At 50.5% G+C, this 21957-nt stretch overlaps 2 protein-coding genes across 4 annotated transcripts; one reads left to right on the top strand and one right to left on the bottom strand.

Moving 5' to 3' along the window:
- The first annotated feature begins 404 nt into the window (after positions 1-404).
- Positions 405-11316, top strand: LOC122366836 (glyoxylate/hydroxypyruvate reductase A-like). 3 transcript variants are annotated; one of them, XM_043339450.1, is made up of 8 exons: positions 405-436; positions 4074-4116; positions 7851-7991; positions 8305-8474; positions 8661-8877; positions 9410-9497; positions 9782-10052; positions 10407-11316. In XM_043339450.1, exons 3-8 carry the CDS (start codon positions 7868-7870, stop codon positions 10536-10538), a joined length of 1002 nt encoding a protein of 333 aa, XP_043195385.1. In that variant the 5' UTR covers positions 405-436; positions 4074-4116; positions 7851-7867; the 3' UTR covers positions 10539-11316. The 3 variants fall into 3 exon arrangements, with proteins under 3 accessions (XP_043195385.1, XP_043195384.1, XP_043195386.1); XM_043339449.1 differs by lacking the exons at positions 405-436; positions 4074-4116 and adding exons at positions 555-599; positions 4216-4298; XM_043339451.1 differs by lacking the exons at positions 405-436; positions 4074-4116 and having other exon boundaries at positions 7889-7991; positions 8273-8474.
- Positions 11317-11401: 85 nt separating this feature from the next.
- On the bottom strand, positions 11402-20504 carry LOC122366824 (glutamate receptor ionotropic, kainate 2-like; the record flags this gene model as incomplete). The annotated part of the gene is made up of 13 exons (XM_043339429.1): positions 11402-13713; positions 14041-14187; positions 14560-14678; positions 14869-15095; positions 15360-15563; positions 16542-16679; positions 16827-16964; positions 18174-18312; positions 18548-18632; positions 18945-19148; positions 19354-19458; positions 19711-19809; positions 20337-20504. Coding segments are annotated over 13 exons (1962 nt in total), but the record flags the coding sequence as incomplete, so codon positions are not given.
- Positions 20505-21957: the final 1453 nt, after the last annotated feature.

Raw genomic sequence — 21957 nt, 5'->3', positions numbered from 1 at the left:
CTAAATAAATTTCTCGGATTTTACCTAACTCATTCGCTTGCAAAGTGGCAAAACCTAAAAAAATCGACGATTTTTGCGGAAACAGCTTGATGCGTGGGTTAAAATAGGTTTTTGATGTCATATTAGTAGATGATTATTTAATTGCTTTTATACTATACAATTTAGTACAAGCAGTTTTTGATTTTTGAAGTGTGTTTATTGCGCAGCTGTGACAAAAAAACCGCAGATTTTACTTGTTCAACATTTTTCAATATCGCGAGTGAGCGCTGAGAAACGGCAATACCTGCTCATGATTGCATATTTCCTGCTGAAAATAGGCCTAATACGTCATCACCACTGATTACTGAACACCTTATCTGTGTTCCTGCCTCAGCTGTGTGCACTTTTTTTTCATTTTGAAATCAAAGTCAGTAGGCGGAACTTGGGCGGAACTATGGTCATGAGTACCCAAATATAGGAACGTTCCCATTTTTGGGAACGGAGTTCCCAAATATGGGAACGGACGTTCCCATTTATGAGAACGGAAGGTAATTTTTCGGCCGTTCGCCCACTAAAACTCAAAAGTGCATCACGTCTCAAAAAAGTGCACGCTGATTTAAGTATCTACTAAATCTCCATAAATTTATCTTTAATCTGACCTTGGAACAAGGAAATTGACCGTGGAATGATATTTTTAATGATTTTTTAAAAATGACAATGGTGGAAACATGGGTTATACGCAGGGGCGTCGCCACGGATTTTTGAGTGGGGGGGTCGGGTTTCTAGTCTTCACCCGATGGGTAGGGGTGTTTTTTTTGCCACACTTCCCAGTTTTGTGCGTGCGTATGTGTGTGTGTGCGTGTGTAACAAATCGGCGCGCAGCGCCGCCAAATTTGGTATAACCTATTAGGTAGGTATACCTACCTACATCACTTGCGTAAAAATTATCACTGGTCACTTAAGGTCAGGTCGCCATGTCAAGTTCAGTTATATGGTATACCTCTATATAAAAACTGTCCTGAGTTTCCCCTCTCGCCATTCTTGTAGCTTTTCTCCCATAACTTCGAAATTTGGTACACTGTATAGGTACCTAATGTATGGGGTTATACGTGTCAGCAATTCATGATTCTAACTGAGGATTTACATCTATGATCTGAAGGCAGGTCAAATACGTGACCTCATCATTAGAAAATAATGAGAAATTAGAAAAAGCACGAATGCCTCCTGCTTTGAAAAAGTTCGTCAGAAACGCAAAATATCTTTGGAGCCATGACAAATCAGCTCATTCATTGCCAGGGACAGGGTGCAACTTATGGCGAGTGATGACTCGAAAGGTCATTAGTGGAAATGTCCATCGATGGCCACCAGCATTTTTTTCTACAACTTTTGACGAAGACGCGGTAGAGCGATGACAGCACCTGGAAGGTGTTCACTGTTCAGCTCAACAACACGGATCCATTCATATGCAGCAGGAGGTCCTTTTTCGATCAGGACATAACGTTGACCTGAGGTCGTTTTAACGGTAATTCTGAATGGTCAAATTTTAACTCATGTGACGCGTCTCAAAGAGATCAAGACGGTGGTGACAAGACAACATACGTACATACCATACAAATTCACGGAATCGAAAGTTATTGCAAAGCAGATGTTTCGGCAGAATCTGTCCAGTTAGCTGTTTGCCTTCTTATGGGCCAAACATAGACCTGAGATGAAATCTAACGCGAAGCTAGCGAAAGAGCGTTAAAAGAGCTATCGAATAGTTTTCTGCTTCACTGTAGCCCTTCTATTGGTGGTTTCCCAGTCGCTAACGTATTTAACGTATACTAAACTAACGCTGAGGCATGCTTTCGACCCCTGATCGATCTACAGGTTTGCGGAAAAAAGAGCATGCTGCCCGTGACGAGAGAAAGCCGATGGTACCCATTTACAAGTTTTCGGGTCATCTCAGGACTCAGGTCATCGCCAATAAGTAGAGAAACTCGGGACCTGCTAGAACTTAACGAATGTAAGTTGTGATGGTTTTTCGAGGTTCTGATTACGAATGTTATCTTAGTTTTGAACGAAGATGATGACTCCATGCATTTGGGGTAGATCAGGTCAGGTCAGAACGACCAGTACCTAATAGTGGATGACCACCACCGATTGCTTCCTAGCATGTTATATGAATAAGCAACACAACTACTTCTTAAATGTTCAGATGGGCGCTAAGTTCAAAATCAGCTCCAAAAACTACCCTATCAATTAAAAGCATGTTATGAAAAAGTGAACTAAGGTCATCTTTATTTGAATCAGGGATATCGATTTATTTTAAGTAGGTGATTAACTCGAGCGCACCGGAAGTTTTGTTGCAATCGGCTCCTTTTTGCGCGACTTCTTTGCGAAAGCCCGAGACGGTTCCATCTGACTCCCTTTCCCCTACATGTGCACTGTACAGCTAGTTGTGACGGTAGCCATGGGGCTGAGGCTAGTTTGTAGTTTTGTAGTTAGGTACTGATCCGACGAATCGACTGCGACCATTTTTTTTTAAACGATCAGACGAACGCTCGGGGCAGTTTTGGCGCGTCCAATCCTTTGAGGGATAAAAAGGTATACTAGGATGGGGGCTACTTAAAAACATTGTTGTGCTGGTGTTCCCCGCCCACAGCTAATTGACCTTTAGGTAATTGGCTAATTGGCTTTAGGGAGCTCTTGAAGCGATTTTGAATCTGATGTATTTGTTGGTGTTGCTGACGCATGCTTCACTGACATAAAAGCTAAAAAAGCATACTCAGCATCGCAAAAAGTGGGGGGGGGGGGGGTCGACACCCCCAGTTTTCAAGAGTGGGGGGGTCACGACCCCCCCGACCCCCCCGTCGGCGACGCCCCTGGTTATACGACATTTAACATGCAATTTTAAGGAAAATGAAGCATTTTTTACATTTTGAGTTCAAGTATAATAATTTTCGCCTGGTTATGAAGTTTCATTCTAGCGACACCAGATGCTGACATATGCAAGCGAACACGCGGACAGTCCCGAGGTAATATTGACTTTTGGTGTCGGGGCGATCGACCGCGTGGAACGTCAGTGATTTTACCGAACTACTGTTGTAAACTCAGTTTCAGTGGTTTAAAATCATTCAGCTGTATTTTATCAGCCCTGAAAGACATATTTTATTTGGATGCTAGCTGTTTAGCGTTGTTTTATAAGCAGCTTCATGAGCGTGGTTTTTGTCTTCGGCGTTTCTAAGCATGATCGTTTGGGGGGAATTTCTCTGATATAGGTCGCTCTGTGTGGCTTATTTATAATTTTTATGCTGCTTTCGATCATTCCTCGTGCCCATCCTACCAGGCCTTTTGCCACTTACACTCATTAAGAAAGGAAAAAACTAGATTTTCATTGGGACTAGGTGTTTTGAGGGTGTAACATATTCAGCGTTCCCATTTTTGGATACTTCTTGTGCTCGTCAACTCTCGGTGATTAGCAGACAGGTGCTTGACATGTCTCCACCCTCGGCGCGGACGGTGGATATAGGTATGGAAGACCTTGTTGAACATCGCTGAGCGTTGTGGATTACGTAATCCTGCAGAGGGGGGCGTGCCCGCTGCGAGATCGACGGGAATAAAAGCGCAGAAGACCGGGCGAAACATGCAACGGTCTTGCCGGAAAGGTCATCTGATGATTGTTGCGTTAACAATAATTTGCGGCGTTGGACGTGATGCTTGTTAATGAAAAGAGCCCCTGAAAGGCGTCGGTGAAATCGTTCCCAATTTTGGGTACGCCGTTCCCATAATAAGGAACGCTTGCAGCGCCAGTGTACGAGAGCGTTCCCAAATTTGGGCTCGCGGCCCGGGTGATGGACTGCTTTAGAAATAGGGGAACGATTTGAAACTACGATGGGCCTTACAATATCAAACTCTTTCCCAACAATATTGAGACAACTATCAGGCGGTTCACGATCGTTTTATATTTTTTGGACGTCATTTAACGGTTCTTTTTCTTGTTTTAAATAATGCCTACATGGCGTTCCCATATTTGGGTTTATCGTTCCCAAACATGGGAACGAAAATGCGTTCCCGAAAATGGGTACGCTTGACCATAGTTCCGCCTACTGAAGTGGAGGAAAAAGAAAGAAGCTGAAGGACTTATATTTTGTGCTGGTGAGTTAATTATCAAAGGCAATGTAAAATAAATTGTTTCATTGAACAGTCCATTAGGCATTAATGCTACCTTTAAGCTATGTGTGCTCTTGATGACAGAGACTGAAATTTATCAAGCTTTACATTTCTTCCCATTGAAGCTTGCATTATGAACCTATGCTATGCCTACATTCTAGGTAAAGGTATGTATTGTTAGGTATTGTTTTTTCATCATTTCAACCATTGCATTTTGCTATTACACTATGCAACAAAAAATGAAAGATTTTCTGTTCCTGGGAAGCGACCGAATTTTTCTGATTCATTGGGTCCTATCCAGGGTTTCGGAATCGGAGTCGGAGTCGGAGTCGCCCGGAGTCGTGGCAAGCAGCCAGGAGTCGGAGTCGGAGTCGGAGTCGGTCAAGCTGCCTCGACTCCGACTCCGGAAAATAACTACATAGAATCTGTGATATCACTTTTCAGTTTTTTTATTTTTTACCAGTTGCCCGCGGTAGAATTCGTTTCCTGCGATAAAAATTGCACTCATCTTGTTTTTGTTCTAAATGACAAACATTGGATCTTACAAGTTTCAAGTTATATCATAATTTCGTAGTCAAGTATTTTGCATGCCTGTTATAACTTCCACTATCTGAAGTATTTGACGAGTCAAAGACTAAATGACAACTGTATTTTTATTTTCTTCGTTTATGTTCCGAAAAGTATCAACACGTAGGAATGACCGACATGATGGCGATGCTCGCGTTCGTGATACGGCCGCCTCTCGGCTTCTCGGCGGGTTTCCACGCTGGCCGCTGACCTCTTGTGGATTCAGCTGCGTCCACGTGGGAGAAATGGTGACTGCACGAAGGAAACCGGAGAGTAGGAGCGTTCTCTCCGTGCACGTAGACCTAGCACGTGGCGTCATATCACGCAAAATTTTGGCAGCCGCCATTGCCATTTGTATCAGACCCGGAGTCGGAGTCGGAGTCGGAGTCGGAGTCGGTCAGGAGCCCGGAGTCGGAGTCGGAGTCGGAACAGCGCTACCACGACTCCGAAACCCTGGTCCTATCATAACCGAAATGGACATTTGTTTTGATCTGAAAATGCTTTTCCGGTTTTCAGAGACGATTCTCGATTTTTGGCCCCGAAATTCGGTTTATGGCCCACCGTGTCCGGTGTAATTGAGTAATCGACTCGTGGTAACTTTCATCGCTTTTCCTGTGCCACAAGCTTTCGAATGATATCCGATTTTGCATATTTGCGTGTAAAAATAACGTCATAAATCTATGTTAAAGTAAGAAAATGTTGAAATTTTGTAAAAAAATTGACATTTTTTTCGTTTTCATTTCAAAATAGAGAAAAAACTAAAGACCCTATCCAAATTCTGAGCCCAGTTCCTTGAAGAGCATTCAATTTCCGTTCGGAAGGTACTTTTTAGTGCATTTTATCGGATTCCTGTGGCGTCCAGATTGAGTTAACCTAAACACATATCCTAGGTCATATCACATACAGGGTGTCCGGAAATTGATTAGCCCTTGGATATTTGGCTATTGCTCCCCTGTGCGCCAACGGAACCAGCGCGATCGAAGTAGGACACGGCCTCAGGGCACGCTCAGCTGTTTGCCGACCACGTGACCGGGTCAGGTGGCCTGGTCACGGCCGCGGTGAGGGGTCAGAGGTCAGTTTCCCCGAAAGGTAGTGCCAGCGCGCGGAGTCGGTATCTGAGATGGTGAAGGAGTGCTCTTTGGCTACGCGCCACGTGCAGTTGGCATGGTGCGCGGCGGCATGACGCAGGCAAGTGTTGCACAGACACTCGGTGTGTCCGTCAGCACCATGAAAATCTGGATGGCTCAAGACCGCCAAGGACAGTCCCACCGAAACCGGACCGGTCGAGGACGAAAGACCGTCCTGACCCGAGTGGCGAAAATTGTTCTCGCCAAAGCTGCCCTCAAAAGACGCCAATCGACAAGGAAGTTGGCCAAGAAACTGACAGCCAAAGGACATGCGGTGTCTAAGACAACCGTCCACAGTTATTTGACGAAGTGCCTCCACCTGAAGCCGCTCAAGCCTCGTCGTCAGCCGAAGTTGACAGAAGCTCAAGAGCTCAAGCGGCTGGCGTTCGCGCGGGAGCGCATCAGCTGGACAATCGAAGAGTGGCGACGCGTTCTCTTCAGCGACGAGTCGCCATTCGAGCTGTGCCATCCGCCGAACCGCCAAAACGACCGTGTCTGGGCGCACACCAGCAAAGAAGTGCCCGCCACGGAGACGGTGAAGCATCCCCGAAAAGTGATGGTCTGGGCCATGATGAGCTATCGAGGGCTCTCCGAGCTGCACATCATCCCGCGAGGCCAGCCCGTGACGGCGGAATATATGTTGAAGAAGTGCTGAAACAGACGGCATCATCGGCGATGGAGCGGACGACGCAGAACGGGCCGCCAACCAGCGTCAAACTTCTGCCAAGGATGTCAGAGGCAATTTTTCAGCAGGACGGCGCACCAGCTCACAACGCTGCCAGGACTCAGGAGTGGTGCCGGGGCAACCTCCCGGGGTTCTGGAAGAAGGGTGTCTGGCCGGGCAACAGCCCTGATCTGTCGCCCATTGAAAATCTGTGGGCGATCGTGCAGGACGAGCTGGATAAGATGGGGCCGGCCACCAACGAATCGGCGCTGGTGAGAAACCTGCAGAAGGCGTGGTCCAGCATCAGCGCTGAGACGCTGAACAACCTGATGTGCGGGATGCCAGAGCGCATGAGGGAGTGTGTCCGACTTGGCGGAGGATGCATTGGCAAATAAACGATGCGCTTCACTTGATTTGTTTGACAGATAAATGATTAAATACAAGGGCTAATCAATTTCCGGACACCCTGTAGCATTAACCTGATAACGTATGTTAACGCCATAGGGTCAACGAGGGGTCAACTGAGGTCATGTTGTTGACCCCTTGTGACCTCGTGTCACACGCAGAAATTTAGTTTTGAGCAGTCCTGTCGCTCAGAATCTTGATCTGTACCTCCATTTGTTAGAATGGTTCTTCATGCACTGAACACATATTGTCATGGAAATGGCTGGGGGCCCGTTTTTCCAGTGACTCAATCTGGACGCCACAGTAAACCGATAAAATGCACTAAAATAGTACCTTCCGAACGGAAATTGAATGCTCTTCAAGGAACTGGGCTCAGAATTTGGATAGGGTCTTTAGTTTTGTCTCTATTTTGAAATGAAATCGAAAAAAATGTCAAATTTTTACGAAGTTTCAACATTTTCTTATGTTTCAGATTTATGACGTTATTTTTACACGCAAATATGCAAAACCGGATATCATTCGAAAGCTTGTGGCATAGGAAAGGCGATGAAAGTTACCACGAGTCGATTACTCAATTACACCGGACACGGTGGGCCAAAAACCTGATTTCGGGGCCAAAAATCGAAAATCGTCTCTGAAAACCGGAAAAGCATTTTCAGATCAAAACAAATGCCCATTTCGGTTATAATGACACCCAATGAGTTCAAAAAAATCGGTCGTTACTCAGGAACAAAATGACTGTTGCATAGTGTTATTGATTATCTGCTCTGTTGTAGATGCCTTACTGTGTATGACTTTTCCCTATTTATTGTTGGCTATAAAGTATACCTAGGTAATTAAAACTTTGTCATTCATGTTTTTAATTTTAATTCTGCAGCTATTAAATGCTTGAAAATAGTTGTTCTGCTGCATATTCCCTGGCCAACTTCTTGATATGCCTACCTATCTCATTGCAGGGCTGAAAGTTTGAAAAATGACAGCTCAGCTGGCTCGTAAGATACACTTATTGCTGCCACGTGCAGACCTGCCTGCTGCATTGCAGTACTTGCAGAAGAATGGTCCAGACTACTGCAGCTATGTTCAACTTCCTGTTGAAGGTTAGGAATATTCTGCTCCCTTCAGAACTGATGAATGTTTCAAAATATAACAATGATTTATCTTCCTCAACATGTGATTTATTGAATTGTTTTGTTCTGTTCTCCATCATTTTTCAAAGTGAAAATGGTTATTTTTCGATCATTATGGCAATATCTTGCTGTTTTTTCAGGATGCTTAAATTACCAGCAATTTTTGAATTCCTGCAATGAAATAGCTTGCAAAAAATGGTCCTTATATGATGTCTGACATAAATGGCTTGCTGATATTTGAGTTGCTGCAGATGGCAGAGATCGTCTCCCTGGGCTGTTGCAGATGGCGCTGCGATCACGGCCGCCGACCAGGCCGAGCTGGCCTCTGCCGAGGTACTGGTCACCACGGCGCCGCTGCTGGGCTCGACGCTCTACTCCCTGCCGAGGCTGCAGTGGGCGCAACTCACCTTCGCCGGCGTGGAGAAACTCATGCAGTTTTATCAGCCAGAAAAGGTAGCTGTTAGTTGTAAGGTAGTTGTAGCTGAGTGACATTCACGCGGTCGGAACTTTATCGCAATCAACCTTTGAGCGCAAAAATATAAAATACACGGAAGTTCGTGGGTGTACCATGGATAGTGTGATCCCTCTGTATGTCCTCTGCCCTGGCCGTCCCACTGACCGGCCTCCTCTGCCCGGCAGCCGGCGCCGCCGTTCGCCGTCACGCGGATGGCCAGCACAGCGTTCAGCCGCGAGCTCGCCGAGTGGGTGCTGGCCGCAGTGCTGGGACACGAGCGAGGCTTCGGGAGGCTGTGGGCGGCCCAGCGGCGGCGCGCCTGGACCCAGAGCACCTACACGTACCGGCCCGTCTCGGAGCTGACCATTGGAGTGCTCGGCACCGGGCAGATGGGGAGAGAAGGTGAGAGGGCGAGAGGACGGACGGGAAGGGAAGGTGAGAGGGCGAGAGGACGGACGGGGAGAGAAGGTGAGGGGACGAGAGGACGGACGGGGAGAGAAGGTGAGAGGGCGAGAGGACGGATGGGGAGAGAAGGCGAGAGGGCGAGAGGACGGACGGGGAGAGAAGGTGAGAGGGCGAGAGGACGGAGCGGATCGAGAGGGAAAGCGGGGACTAGGGCTGGCCAGAAGACAGGGTGGGTTGACGGATCACGGGACTGTAACAATAGAAGGTGGACGATGAACATATGTGAGGATAATACGGGATTGGCGTGAAGGAAGGTCATCAATCGCACAATCTTTTCAATGGGCTAATGCTGCCTGCATTGATGCTGCGTCTGTAAATTGTGATTTTCGCTAACTTTGTGTAGGTTCGTCTCTGTTCAGTGTGCCCCTAGTGTGTGGCGACGGACTATAAGCCATGTTCTCTTTATAAGGTGTTCTCTATAAGCCGGAATGCTGATGGTGCGTTGATCTGACGGCGGCTCTGTTCGCAGTGGGGCTGCTGTTCAAAAAGCTGGGGTGCACCGTTAACGGACTCTCGCGAACGGAGAAACCCGCCGATGACGCATTTGACAACATGTTGTAAGTGGTGATACCGGGGCGGTCGCTCTGCCTTCTTATCGCGATATGCGCTTACGTGGTGAACGTCTATCGCTCAGTAGTCTCCGGATAATAAACATCTCACCGAGCGCGTGATGACCTTAGATAGATGTATAACAAATCATTATATATTGCTTTACCAATCAAGTATTGGATAAAGCAAGCATGGAAATCAATTTTTCAATTTATTTCCATCAGTTTATACAATTTGAGCAACAAACACTTAGCCACCCCCCCCCCCCCCCCTCGCCCCTCTCCTTTTGCAGCACGTCCGATCATCTCTCGGAGTTCCTGCGCTCTGCCGACTACCTGTGCAGCGTCCTGCCGAGCACCCCGTCCACCCGGCACCTGCTGACCGCCGCCCGGCTGGCCGACCTGCCCCGCCGGCCGGTGCTCGTCAACGCCGGCCGCGGAGACCTGATCACTGAGCGGGAGCTGGTGGCGGCCCTGCGCGTGGGCTCGCTCTCCGGCGCCGTGCTGGATGTGTTCGAAACAGAGCCGCTGCCGGCGGACAGCGAACTCTGGGACATGGAGCAGGTGGGTGACGTGGAAATAGGAACAGTGAGATTATGCTGGAAATGGCGTGACTATAGCCATGGTATATGTAACCACACACGATGTGAATTTGTACTTACATCGGATCACGGATGTGGCTTATCACCCTTGTCATTTTCGGTGACACCTGTATTGTCAGACCATCTTTTTATTTGCCTGTGTAACCCTCACTTGTGTGATATACACCTGTGTTACCTACCTCACTTATATGATAATGATATATCCCTGACATCGTGGATGAAATTCACCTGTTTGACATTTTCCTTTGTTTTCGTTATTGCCACCTGAGTGACATTCGCATGTATGACCCTACCTCTGTGCCTACTGCCTCCCCAGGTGACCATTTCGCCGCACGTGGCCAACCTCAGTCGTCCGGAGCTGGTGTGTGCCGCCTTCCTAGAGAACCTGGAGCGGTTCACTGGCGGCCGGCCGCTGCTGCATAGGGTCGAGTGGGACCGCGGCTACTGAGCCAGGCGGGAGGTGGGGACGTTAGCCAGCCGACCTGGCCGGGAGGTAAGGGCGCCCGCCGGTCGGCTGGGTAGAGGGGAAGGGCGCCCACCGGCTGGCCAGGGACGGGTGGGACCGGGCGACTGACGATCGTGCGGTATGTGGCGGCCCCAGGAGCTTTGAAAGAGGTTATTTAGGCGAGATTAAAACCTAGCAGCGAATTGAGGGTATTGATCAGGAGTCGTGACTCGGCTGACTCAGGACTCAGGAAAGAGGTAGCTTGTGGTTGAGTGGGGAAGATACCCGCGGATCGGGTGTTACAAGAACATGACGACAATCCCGAGCTATAATTGCTTACGGACTAAGCACGGGTTATGTCGTTATGTGACTTCATTGGCAGATGCTGGTTCGTTGTTGGGATTTGCACTAGATGCTACGTTTAGAGTTCGACTGCCTGTGGTGGTCGTGAGTAAATGATCTGGCATACCACCGCCTGGGCCGAGTCGTTGGTAATGGCATTGGGCAGTGATACGCTTAAGGGATAGCTGGTAACCCTGCATACGCATAGTAAGCAATGGAACACATCGTGTGGTGCGGTAATGGAAACTACCATATTTCATAAGATAATATGGATGCTCATTGCTCTTTTATATTTGTAGGCATGTGTACCAACCTGACTGTAAGTTAAAATGCGTTTTCTGCATTTGCCGTATTATAACTGTCTAACAATTGTTAGAAATCAATATTTTGAATGTGCAATAAATTGCGATGACTTTTTAACTCCGAATCTTGGGGAAAGACCTTTTTAACAGTCAGCCTACGTCCTACGCCATAGCAGAACGTAGGTATGCACGTGCTACATAGCTATATAAAAAGCCATAGTGTCTTTTTATAACAGTCTGGTTTATTGATGTTTACATAATTTGCACAAAACATTGAGTGGTGCAGCGGGAGCTAAGCAACATCTCAACATTCACTGCAAGATGGCGACGAAATATGTACGAGTATGATAAAAATTACAAGACTCGCTGCCTGTCTACCATATGCAGATGCTATTGCTATGCTACTGTAGTGCAGCACGAGTTCTCACACAGCGCTGATACATATAAAAATGGACGCCCCGTCGCAATGCGACATCCTGCAATACAGGGTGTCCGGAAAGTTCTGGCGCTTCTTTTGGACGTCGTCTAACGCGCGCTGTAATTATTGGACTTTCAACCAATCACCGCAGATATAACCCCTCGTTCACCGCTCAGCTAGGGGTCGCGTAATTATGACCTTGAAACCGTTTTCAGTGCTAGGTATATGTGCGAAGATGCGCTCGTCGCTGAGAGCCCGCGCGCGGGGGCCCGGTACGGCTTGAACGAGGCGCGAGTTGCAGCGCGATGCGGCGTTTCCCGGCGAACGGTTGAGCAGGCAAAGGTGCATTCCGGACCGGAAATTTCTTAGAAAATATTCTCACTCAGTTACGACCACGGTATGTCAAAGCTGTTGAGACTGAAGCAGCATTTCAGCGGCAATCGAAGAAAATCTGGGGTCTGGTGGACACAAATGTAACATCATCTTCGTCAAGGTCAAATAAATGACTGACAGGCTGGTCCACGAGGGGTTCCTGGACACGACAATCAAGGTGACTTGCCCTAAGGGTCATTTCGCACTTTAACAGCTCCAACAACGCCGCTGCCGTCCAAACCAAACTGAAAGAGGAGCTTGGCGGACCAGATCACCGTGGTGAAATGAGATTAGGCCACCTTATTATCCCAGCATTAACCCGTTCGACTAAGGCATGCTACGCGTTTTGCAGAATAAGCTCTAGGCCACCTCTCATCCCAGCCTGGAGTCGCTGAAGACTCGCATCATGACAGCATGTGAGGAGAGGAAATGTCCTGCGTCGTCAAAACCCGCAGGCGTTTCCGCCCTTGCGTCGAGGCCGTCGTCGGCACAGACGGTGGTTACAATGAATGGGCACTTAGCAGAAGCATGTGGCTTGGTGTTCCTGGTCATTGTTTGGTTCTATTGTTGAGTATCTATGGACCAAAGGCATTTTTATTTTAAAAATGTTGAAAAGCGCCAGGACTTTCCGGACACCCTGTACAACTACCACACTGCTCAAACTCAAACTCCGCCCATCGGGAAACTGAATCAGGCCCCAAAGCGCAACACAAAACTTGCGACGCTTCAGTAAAAATATCTACCATCTCACGATTTACCCATAAGCATGCGTTGGCGGTAGCACGACATCTGGGTAGTGGGTAGGTAAGTTATACAGATGTAGTAATCGAGATTCAAAACCAAACGCTTCCATCACTCACGGTGGTGCCACTTTATAGTGCATTCATATTTGAAAGAAAGCTGGTTATATTTGCGCTCACTAAGCCCTACATGTCCGATCCAGTGATAACGACTAGGTTGGCGCACCAAACGCGCCCAAGCGTTTTTAATTTATCGCGGAGCGCTGATCCAGAACCAAGCTGCGTCACAGGTTTCCCAGCTGCACTCAGCCCCCACGCCGAGCCCTCACTGTGCTGGCACCGCAACACTTTGTCCTTGGGGCAGCAGCCAACTCGCAAAGGCTTATCAAAATCACTTCATTCACGAGCGGCAGCAAAAAGGCACAAACATATTGTGACCAGAGTTACAAAACGACCACACCCTATCGGATCACACCTTCATCACACGCAATGATGAAATTGTTTTCGCTCGCCTCAGACTGTCTCCTCGAGGCGTACTCAGCTCCTCAGAAACTAAAAGTCTCGCATTATCTGCGTGACCAAAGGCACTCTGTGAACACGCGTTCCGCTGTCTGTGGTGACCTCAGGTCAGCTGTAACGTCTGGTGACCTCAGATTAGCTGTAACCTCTGTTGTGACTTCACTGACCGCTGTAGTGACCTCACGGCTAGTTGTGTCCTCTGCGGTGACCTCAGACTCACTGCGATTGCTAATGTAACCTCAGGTCAGTTGTGACCTCTGTGATGATCTCGGATCAGCCGTGACCGTCTGGTCAGCTCAGGTCATGACCGCCGAGAACCCGTACCCAGTGGGCGCGTACTGCAGCGAGCTGTCGGTGCTGAAGGGGATGAAACCCTCCTGTTCCGTGTCGGCGGAGCTGGTGACGGGCCGTTTGACCGGTTTGGTGTTACCGCGAAACTGGAACACAAACTGCAGCTCGCGGCTGATCTCCGTCAGCAGAGGCACCTGGCGGCGGGCGGGCGAACCACGGTGGCGTCAGATAGGTCAAAGTGTGTGCCAGTTCCCCGGATCTGGCACACAGTGCAACCGGGGAACGGGGAACTGGCCGACTGAAAATACTTTCAATTCACATTATTTTACTTCATATTGTGATAGACGTGGCTGCTAAAGGCACCGACACTTATCCTACCCAACAGCAGACAACTACTGAATTAATTCGTAATGTACTGTGTGATGCACCGCTCCATTTCAGCTGAGCTGATACTGATCAGGAGGCCTCATACCACCTTCAATCTTATTCGGATAGTACCCAGCCCCCTGGACAATTCTCACCCGTTCTTCCCGGCTGGTTTTGTAGGCCTCCAGCACAAACTCGGCTATGCTGACCAAGGTGGCCACACAGAGACCCAGCACCAGACACACGAACACGCCGCCCACGTTCTTCAGCGACAGCGGGGCAGTGGCCGTGCTCTCCTTGGCCTGGCGAGAGGAGGAATGGAGTGAATGGGAGCACGTGTGACTAGTGTAGGGGCGTCACCGATCTGGTACAGCGGCAGGATGTCTGCTATGGGTGGTGGTCAAACTCAATGTTTTGGCCGTTTCGGCGGCTCTTTGCTTTTTAATTAGTGGGCAGTCTTGCAGGCAGTAGAACATTGTACCTACACTTATAAATTCGGCCCGTATTTTTTTTTTTTTTTTAATTCAAGTTCACATACTCCCGAGACTTGTTGGGCAATTGTCAGCTTGGTTCTCAAATCACATTTGACAGCACACGTCACATCACACTTGACGCCACTAGGCAGCACAACTGACGTCACCAAACGACACAGCTGACGTCACAGTTGAACTCACGTCGCAGTTCACTCCTCCGGTTTCTCCCTTCCACCACTTGTGCTTCAGTTTGGAGAGGTAGCCCTCCTCCTGCAGCTGGATGATGGTGACGCTCAGGTCGGAGGCCTGGATCGGCGACTCTGAAACGAACGGTTTGGCGTGAGCGAACGGGAGTGAGTTCACTTGGCATCACAGCCTTGTGACAGGGATTGTTATGAAGAAAATAAGGCTGCATCTATTTTGGTCTTTAGCCGCACTGGCAATTGTAGTCGAAGTTTCGAGACCTCACAAGATCCCGATGACCTCCACCGCCTCCGTTGTCTGACTCACGGGGTCCGACGCCGATGCCGTAGCCCTTGTTGTCAAGGAGGCCGCCGACCTGGGTCAGCTGACAGCGGCGCGCCACGTAGTACTCGATCGACGACGACTCCATGAAGTAGGCGAACTTGCCGTTGGCCTTGATGACGCTGTTGATGCCGTCCTCGTCGCTGGCTCGGAACTCCTCTGTGCTGTTCATCACTTCCCACATCTCCATGTAGGGCTCCACCTTGGAGCGCCTGCCGCAAACGGTGCCGTGGTCAACCAAGCAGCGATCCATGAGTCAGCCATGATAAAAATCACACTACAATCAAACCCAGATATCTCAACATTTGTAAACAATCGAGCTTTTTAGCGGTGAGTCAGACCAGACAAAAGCGAGGATGGACGCTTTACACGGCTCTCGCAACTCATTCAGCAGCGCGGATGGTGTCCCCAATGCATTGCCAATATAGACCAATTCCATAATCCGTCCGCCCGAGTCCCGGCGCCGCGTCACTCACTTGAAAAAGTCGGCCGTGGATCCCTTCTCGTAGAGCCCGTACTTGATGTGTTTGTTGCGCGGCTTCACCAGGTCGCCGACGCTCTCGATGGGCGAGTACCGCGTCTCGATGGTGAGGAAGGCGGCCAAGTTGGCCGTGTAGGAGGAGATCATGATGAGTGTGAAACCCCACCAGATGCCGGCAATCATGCGGGTCGACATGGCTCTGGGGAGGCGAACGAACGAGGAGGCTGGAGTTACAGAACTGGCAGCGAGGAAAGGGGAACGAAAAGCTGGTAATACGATGGCGAACTTTATGAAAACTGAAACCCTCGGCGTTCGACAGAACATAACTAATTACGTGCCAAGAGACAAGAGACTGATCGATAGAGACAATAGTTTAGGAATTAGATGCGTATAACAATTTTTGATGTTTCAACATTCAACAACGTCAGCATAGGTCCTGCAACTTCGAGGTGTTTCATGCTGCTTCAAATAGCCCTCCGTCGTACATTTTATCGGCTACCATGTTCTGTATCCTTTCGAAGTGAATTGATTTAGCTGATTTATGTGTGCCAAAAGAAATTTTGAAGGTAAGCTGCTATGTCCAAAGCGCGTAGATTGTAGACGTTTTAGGATTATCTGCTCTCAGGAGAAAAATATATAACCTAATTGCATGGTTTTGACTGTTCATCGTGCCAAAATAATAGTATTTCGGATTGATCAACCTCATTCTTATATGGCTGAAAAAAAAATATGATTGTGATTTGTAGGCATCATAACTTTGCGAGGCATAATTTCTAGCTTGCTGTCTGTGTAAATGAATGGCAGTTATTTGTTATGGTTATTTACCCTGCACTACAACAGGTTAGGACACGTGATCTACCAATAAAAACTGCTTCAGCAGCCGGCGACTGCGCTAAGATTGAGTCCATTACGGCGCGCCCCATGCTCGAGATGCGCCGAGCCGTTTTCTGGAGCAGCGACTCGGCGTTTGCCAGCTACCGATTAATGCCTTCAGTTTACTGCGGTGCAGACATGCAGTTTACCTGTGACGGCACATTTACACTCGCACACGCACACACGTGACGTCACACACACACGGGAGAGATGACGTCACTGGCCGGAGCTAAAAACGAGCTGTCACTCCCGCTAGTCATCACGAACTGTTAGCAGCCGCTCATTCTGGGCTGGATCCTCTTACTTGGGCGCAATATCGGACCCCTGCTGCATGAGCGAACCAATGGCAAACCAGAAGCTGTTGCGCGTGGTTAGAATGTTCTCGAGCTCCTCGGGCTCGTCGTCGCAGGGGTGCGGGTTCTGCCACTCGTAAGGACTGAATCTGCAACACGCGGTACGGGTCAGAGCTGGTCGGTCCAGTCCGGCCAGGTCCATCTCTCCCTCCGGGGACTGCCGCTGCTCCTCCGTCCGTCTGTGAACAATGGGAGGTCAGCGCATCAGCGGCGGCGGCCGGGCGGAGGGGGCTTACTTGGGCAGGATGTCGGATCCCTGCTGCATGACGGAGCCGCAGCTGAACCAGAAGCTGCTGCGGATGCCGAAGCTGTTGGTGAGCGTCGTTTGGTCGGCGTGGCAGGGGTGCGGCACCGTCCACTCGAACGGACTGAACCTGCGGAACAGGGACTGAAACGGACTGACATGGACTGACCGAAATTGATCAGACTGAGACACATGCTGAGACTGACTGAAACGGATTGAAAGACACTGACGCGGACTGTCTTTGACTAAAAATGACTATCACACAACGACAGGAACTGAATTGTACTCAGATCGACTAATTTAGACTCACACGGACTGACTCGGACTGACACATATTGACACAGACTTATTCGGACTGAAATGGATTGGGGCGGTCTGCATTACATGTAACGGACTGAGACGGACACAACACAACATTGCTAGAGGCGAGTTAAAACGAACCGTGAGTGCTTTGGATATGTTATCATGAGTTCTAAATGAGAAAAGCGAATAGGGCATAAACGAAATGTTTTCGCTGTCTTCAGTGATGGGCGATGGCACGTTATCGCATACGTATGTACCATGGGTTTCCATAAATAGCATTCTTGAGACATCTAAGGAAACCAAAGGATTTAACAATAAATAGCCGGGAAACCACTACGTCTTGTTAGGGGTGAATGAAGGTGTTTACATTCACGAAACATTTGTGCCACCTGAACTCGTCAGATCGCGCTTATGTTTAAACTACTGGTTGGAAAAGAAATGAAGAGCCTGAATTTATTGCCGCGATGGACTGCTATGTACTGCGAGAAAGAGAAGAGAAAGAAGAGTGAATATGAGTGCGAAGAGAGAGAGAGAGAGAGAGAGAGAGAGAGAGAGAGAGAGAGAGAGAGAGAGAGAGAGAGAGAGAGAGAGAGAGAGAGAGAGAGAAAGAGAGAGAGAGAGGAGAGAGAGGGAGAGAGAGAGAGAGAGAGAGAGAGAGAGAGAGAGAGAGAGAGAGAGAGAGAGAGAGAGAGAGAGAGAGAGAGAGAGAGAGAGAGAGAGAGAGAGAGAGAACACCCCATACATTTTTTGTTTGCTACAGCTGTTGTTTGGAAAGACTGCGGACTGCGGAGTCACAATGGCCCAGGTGGCCCGCTTGACCCTTTTCTGGCCAGTTTGGGACCCTCTGCTGGCTGTTGACGGAAATTGGGGTAAGCCCGCGGCATGACCGTTTACAAGACCTGCTGTGAATTCAAGGATGGTCTACCTACAGCAGAAAATATCGTGCAACTGAACTGAGCCCCCTGACCTAGACTGAACGTTTGCGAGCGACACGACCTACCTGGCGAGGACGAACATGAGCAGCGACACGACCTACCTGGCGAGGACGAACATGAGCAGCGACACGCCCACCATGGCCATGCCCATGTAGGCCCACACCTCCTTGGAGAAGGGCGCCAGGAACGAGAACAGCGACGGCGGCTGCTTGGAGGGCTTGGTGTACACCATGCTGATACCTGACGGTGCGCCACATGTGCGTCATCGTCATCGTCATCATCATCATCATCATCATCATCATCATCATCATCATCATCATCATCATCATCATCATCATCATCATCATCATCATCATCATCATCATCATCATTATTATTATTATTATTATTATTATTATTATTATTATTATTATCATCATCATCATCGTCATCATCATCGTTGTCAGCATCATTATCATCATCATCAGCCGCTCACCGAGGCTCATCCACTGGGTGGTGAAGTTGATGGCCTTTCCTCTCGTGGCCGTAATGGTTAGGTCAGCGATGGCGAGATGCGCTTTCTGAAATCACGGCAAGCGTCACCAAAGACAGAATATCCCCGCACCCCAGCCTCCTCGTGTTCCCTCCCCCTCACTGGCTTCTCTCGTGTCTTACCCCTCTCACCAGCCTGTTCTTACTCTAATCCCTCTCGGCCAGTCAGTCTCAGTCTCTAACTCTCACAGGGGCCTGCTCCTCAGTCGCCATCTCACCATCCCTCCTCTTCCCTCATTTTCTCATCAGCTTTTCATTTCTCGCCTTCTCGCCATCTCCAGTCGCTCACTGTTTTACCAGCCCTCCTTCCCTCTCATTCTCTCACCCCCCCCGTATCTCACCCCGCTGAGGAGGTCTCCGATCATGCCGTTCCAGTGCCCCTCACTGTCCGGCTTCCCGGCGGTGCCCTCCGGGTTGACGATCAGCGTGTAGTTGAAGTTGTGGATCTCGGCGAGCCTGTCCATCAGCTCCACACAGATCCCCGTGTAGCGGTCGTTGCCGTGCTTCTGGTCCGAGGATGGCTTGAGCATCGTGTATGGCGGCTTCTGCGGGTCGGTGGAGGGAAAGGGAGGGAGAGAGGGGGGAAAGAGAGAGAGCGTGAGCCTGACGGTAGATATGAGGCTTGATAATGGGCTAAGGGCTTGTTGTTTTGGGAACATGTTGTTCTAGTTATGAGAAGTAGGAACCATCACATGCATTATCCACGTTTATATTTCGTAAAAGAATGGTCTCAGTGGCTCTATAACTTACCATGACTGTGGTAACGATGATGGTTTGATTTTTCCTGTTGATGATCTCTGCCAGGTCGAAGTTCATGGTCTCTATGCCGCTTGGCGACCACGATCCAATCTTTACCTGAAAATGGCGCCGGTTGGATGTTACAATGCTAGGTATTTGGGAAAATAACACCTACTAGACAAAAGCCGTTTCTCTGAAAAGTTCCCTGTGGTGAATTGTTGTCTACTTAGTTGAAAGTAAATGGCAACATTGGAAACGCATGTATTGATGTTCATAATCATTAGGTATGCGCGTTTGTAATTCAGCAAAAGTTGCGTATTCTGCGCGTTTATTATTCAGCAGAAGTTGCATATTGCATTTTCTACTTACCAGTGCGGGCTCCTGGAGCTGGATGATGTCTAATTGAAACGAGCGCCTCAGTCCGTCCGAGTCGAACGAAACGTGTCCCGTCAGACCATCGAACTGAACCTGTAAAATGGAGCACAGGCCATTGAACTGAAGTTGTGACGAAAAGTGAAAACCGTAACTAGACAGTGATCAACAGATTTCATTCCAAGCCCGAGTTCGAAGTATAAGCGAAATCGTTTGTATCAATTGTATCTGTCTGCCGTCAGGACGCCGAGTTTCGATACTATCGTTCCTGGAGTGGCCGAAGATCTATGGCTGCCGTTGCGCTAAGTTCAATTATTTGGTGCGTTCGTCCGTACCAAACCCACCCCCACTATGGCTGCCTGGGCGCGCCCGTGCGACGTGCCCGGGAGTGGGTCAGCCGCGCGGCCCGCGCCAGTGACCTGTGAGAGTGTGCAGCATGGAAACGGTACGCGTCTCTAGACGGACACGGAGGGGTGCAGTATTTTGGGAGTGGATCGTGTCACTGCTGGCAGGCGGAGGAATATTGTGCGAACAGCGGTAAACCGCAGCCAGCTCCAGCACCACCATTTGCAGGTAAGTCAGCTGGCACCCGCCACTACAACTACGAAGTAGCTGACCCGCACCTGAAGTAGGTAGTTGATGAGGGTCTCGCCGTGCGTCCAGGCGCTCTGGGTGCCGCAGTCCAGCGGCTCCCGGCTGACGTTGAAGCTGCCCGGCCCGCCGGAGCCGTAGAGGCTGTCCAGCGCTCTGGCCAGCAGCTCGACGGCGTCCCAGGTCAGGGCGGCCTCCGTCTGCGGGGTCAGGGCAGGTCAGGGCGGCCTCTGTCTGCGGGGTCAGGGCAGGTCAGGGCGGCCTCCGTCTGCGGGGTCAGGGCAGGTCAGGGCGGCCTCCGTCTGCGGGGTCAGGGCAGGTCAGGGCGGCCTCCGTCTGCGGGGTCAGGGATCAATGTCAGGTCAGGGCGGCCTCCGTCTGCGGGGTCAGGGCAGGTCAGGGCGACCTCCGTCTGCGGGGTCAGGGCAGGTCAGGGCGGCCTCCGTCTGCGGGGTCAGGGCAGGTCAGGGCGGCCTCCGTCTGCGGGGTCAGGGATCAATGTCAGGTCAGGGCGGCCTCCGTCTGCGGGGTCAGGGCAGGTCAGGGCGGCCTCCGTCTGCGGGGTCAGGGCAGGTCAGGGCGGCCTCCGTCTGCGGGGTCAGGGCAGGTCAGGGCGGCCTCCGTCTGCGGGGTCAGGGCAGGTCAGGGCGGCCTCCGTCTGCGGGGTCAGGGCAGGTCAGGGCGGCCTCCGTCTGCGGGGTCAGGGATCAATGTCAGGTCAGGGCGGCCTCCGTCTGCGGGGTCAGGGCAGGTCAGGGCGACCTCCGTCTGCGGGGTCAGGGCAGGTCAGGGCGGCCTCCGTCTGCGGGGTCAGGGCAGGTCAGGGCGGCCTCCGTCTGCGGGGTCAGGGATCAATGTCAGGTCAGGGCGGCCTCCGTCTGCGGGGTCAGGGCAGGTCAGGGCGGCCTCCGTCTGCGGGGTCAGGGCAGGTCAGGGCGGCCTCCGTCTGCGGGGTCAGGGCAGGTCAGGGCGGCCTCCGTCTGCGGGGTCAGGGCAGGTCAGGGCGGCCTCCGTCTGCGGGGTCAGGGATCAATGTCAGGTCAGGGCGGCCTCCGTCTGCGGGGTCAGGACAGGTCAGGGCGGCCTCCGTCTGCGGGGTCAGGGCAGGTCAGGGCGGCCTCCGTCTGCGGGGTCAGGGCAGGTCAGGGCGGCCTCTGTCTGCGGGGTCAGGCAGGTCAGGGCGGCCTCCGTCTGCGGGGTCAGGGCAGGTCAGGGCGGCCTCCGTCTGCGGGGTCGGATCAATGCCAGGTCAGGGCGGCCTCCGTCTGCGGGGTCAGGGATCAATGTCAGGTCAGGGCGGCCTCCGTCTGCGGGGTCAGGGCAGGTCAGGGCGGCCTCCGTCTGCGGGTCAGGGCAGGTCAGGGCGGCCTCCGTCTGCGGGGTCAGGGATCAATGTCAGGTCAGGGCGGCCTCTGTCCGTAGGGACAAGGCTGTAGATAACGCTGCCCACTGTGTTTCGGGAGAGGATCTAGTGTCAGGTCAGCAGAGCCTGCAAACTGACCTCAGCAACTCAAATATTTAAAATTGAATTTGGAAAGGTCTTATCACTACAATGACATTTACTGTCTTCACTATTGCATGCCCCCTTCCTTTGCTAGAGAATTGCTTTCCGACTAAACATCCGATCCGATCCGATCCACATGGTAGGTACAG

Source organism: Amphibalanus amphitrite, unplaced genomic scaffold (genome assembly GCF_019059575.1).
Source record: "Amphibalanus amphitrite isolate SeventyFive unplaced genomic scaffold, NRLGWU_Aamphi_draft 000833F_arrow, whole genome shotgun sequence".
Lineage (NCBI taxonomy): Eukaryota > Metazoa > Arthropoda > Thecostraca > Balanomorpha > Balanidae > Amphibalanus > Amphibalanus amphitrite.
The sequence above is the reverse complement of the archived record's forward strand: the minus strand, read 5'-3'. Positions and strand labels throughout refer to the sequence as shown.

Bases quoted from the DNA above. Each gene is read 5' to 3' on its own strand.
- LOC122366836 (XM_043339450.1), top strand. From the start codon at position 7,868: ATGACAGCTCAGCTGGCTCGTAAGATACACTTATTGCTGCCACGTGCA. The intron at 8,878-9,409 runs GTGAGAGGGCGA...CTCTGTTCGCAG, and splicing joins CGGGCAGATGGGGAGAGAAG to TGGGGCTGCTGTTCAAAAAG. The intron at 10,053-10,406 runs GTGGGTGACGTG...CTGCCTCCCCAG, and splicing joins AACTCTGGGACATGGAGCAG to GTGACCATTTCGCCGCACGT.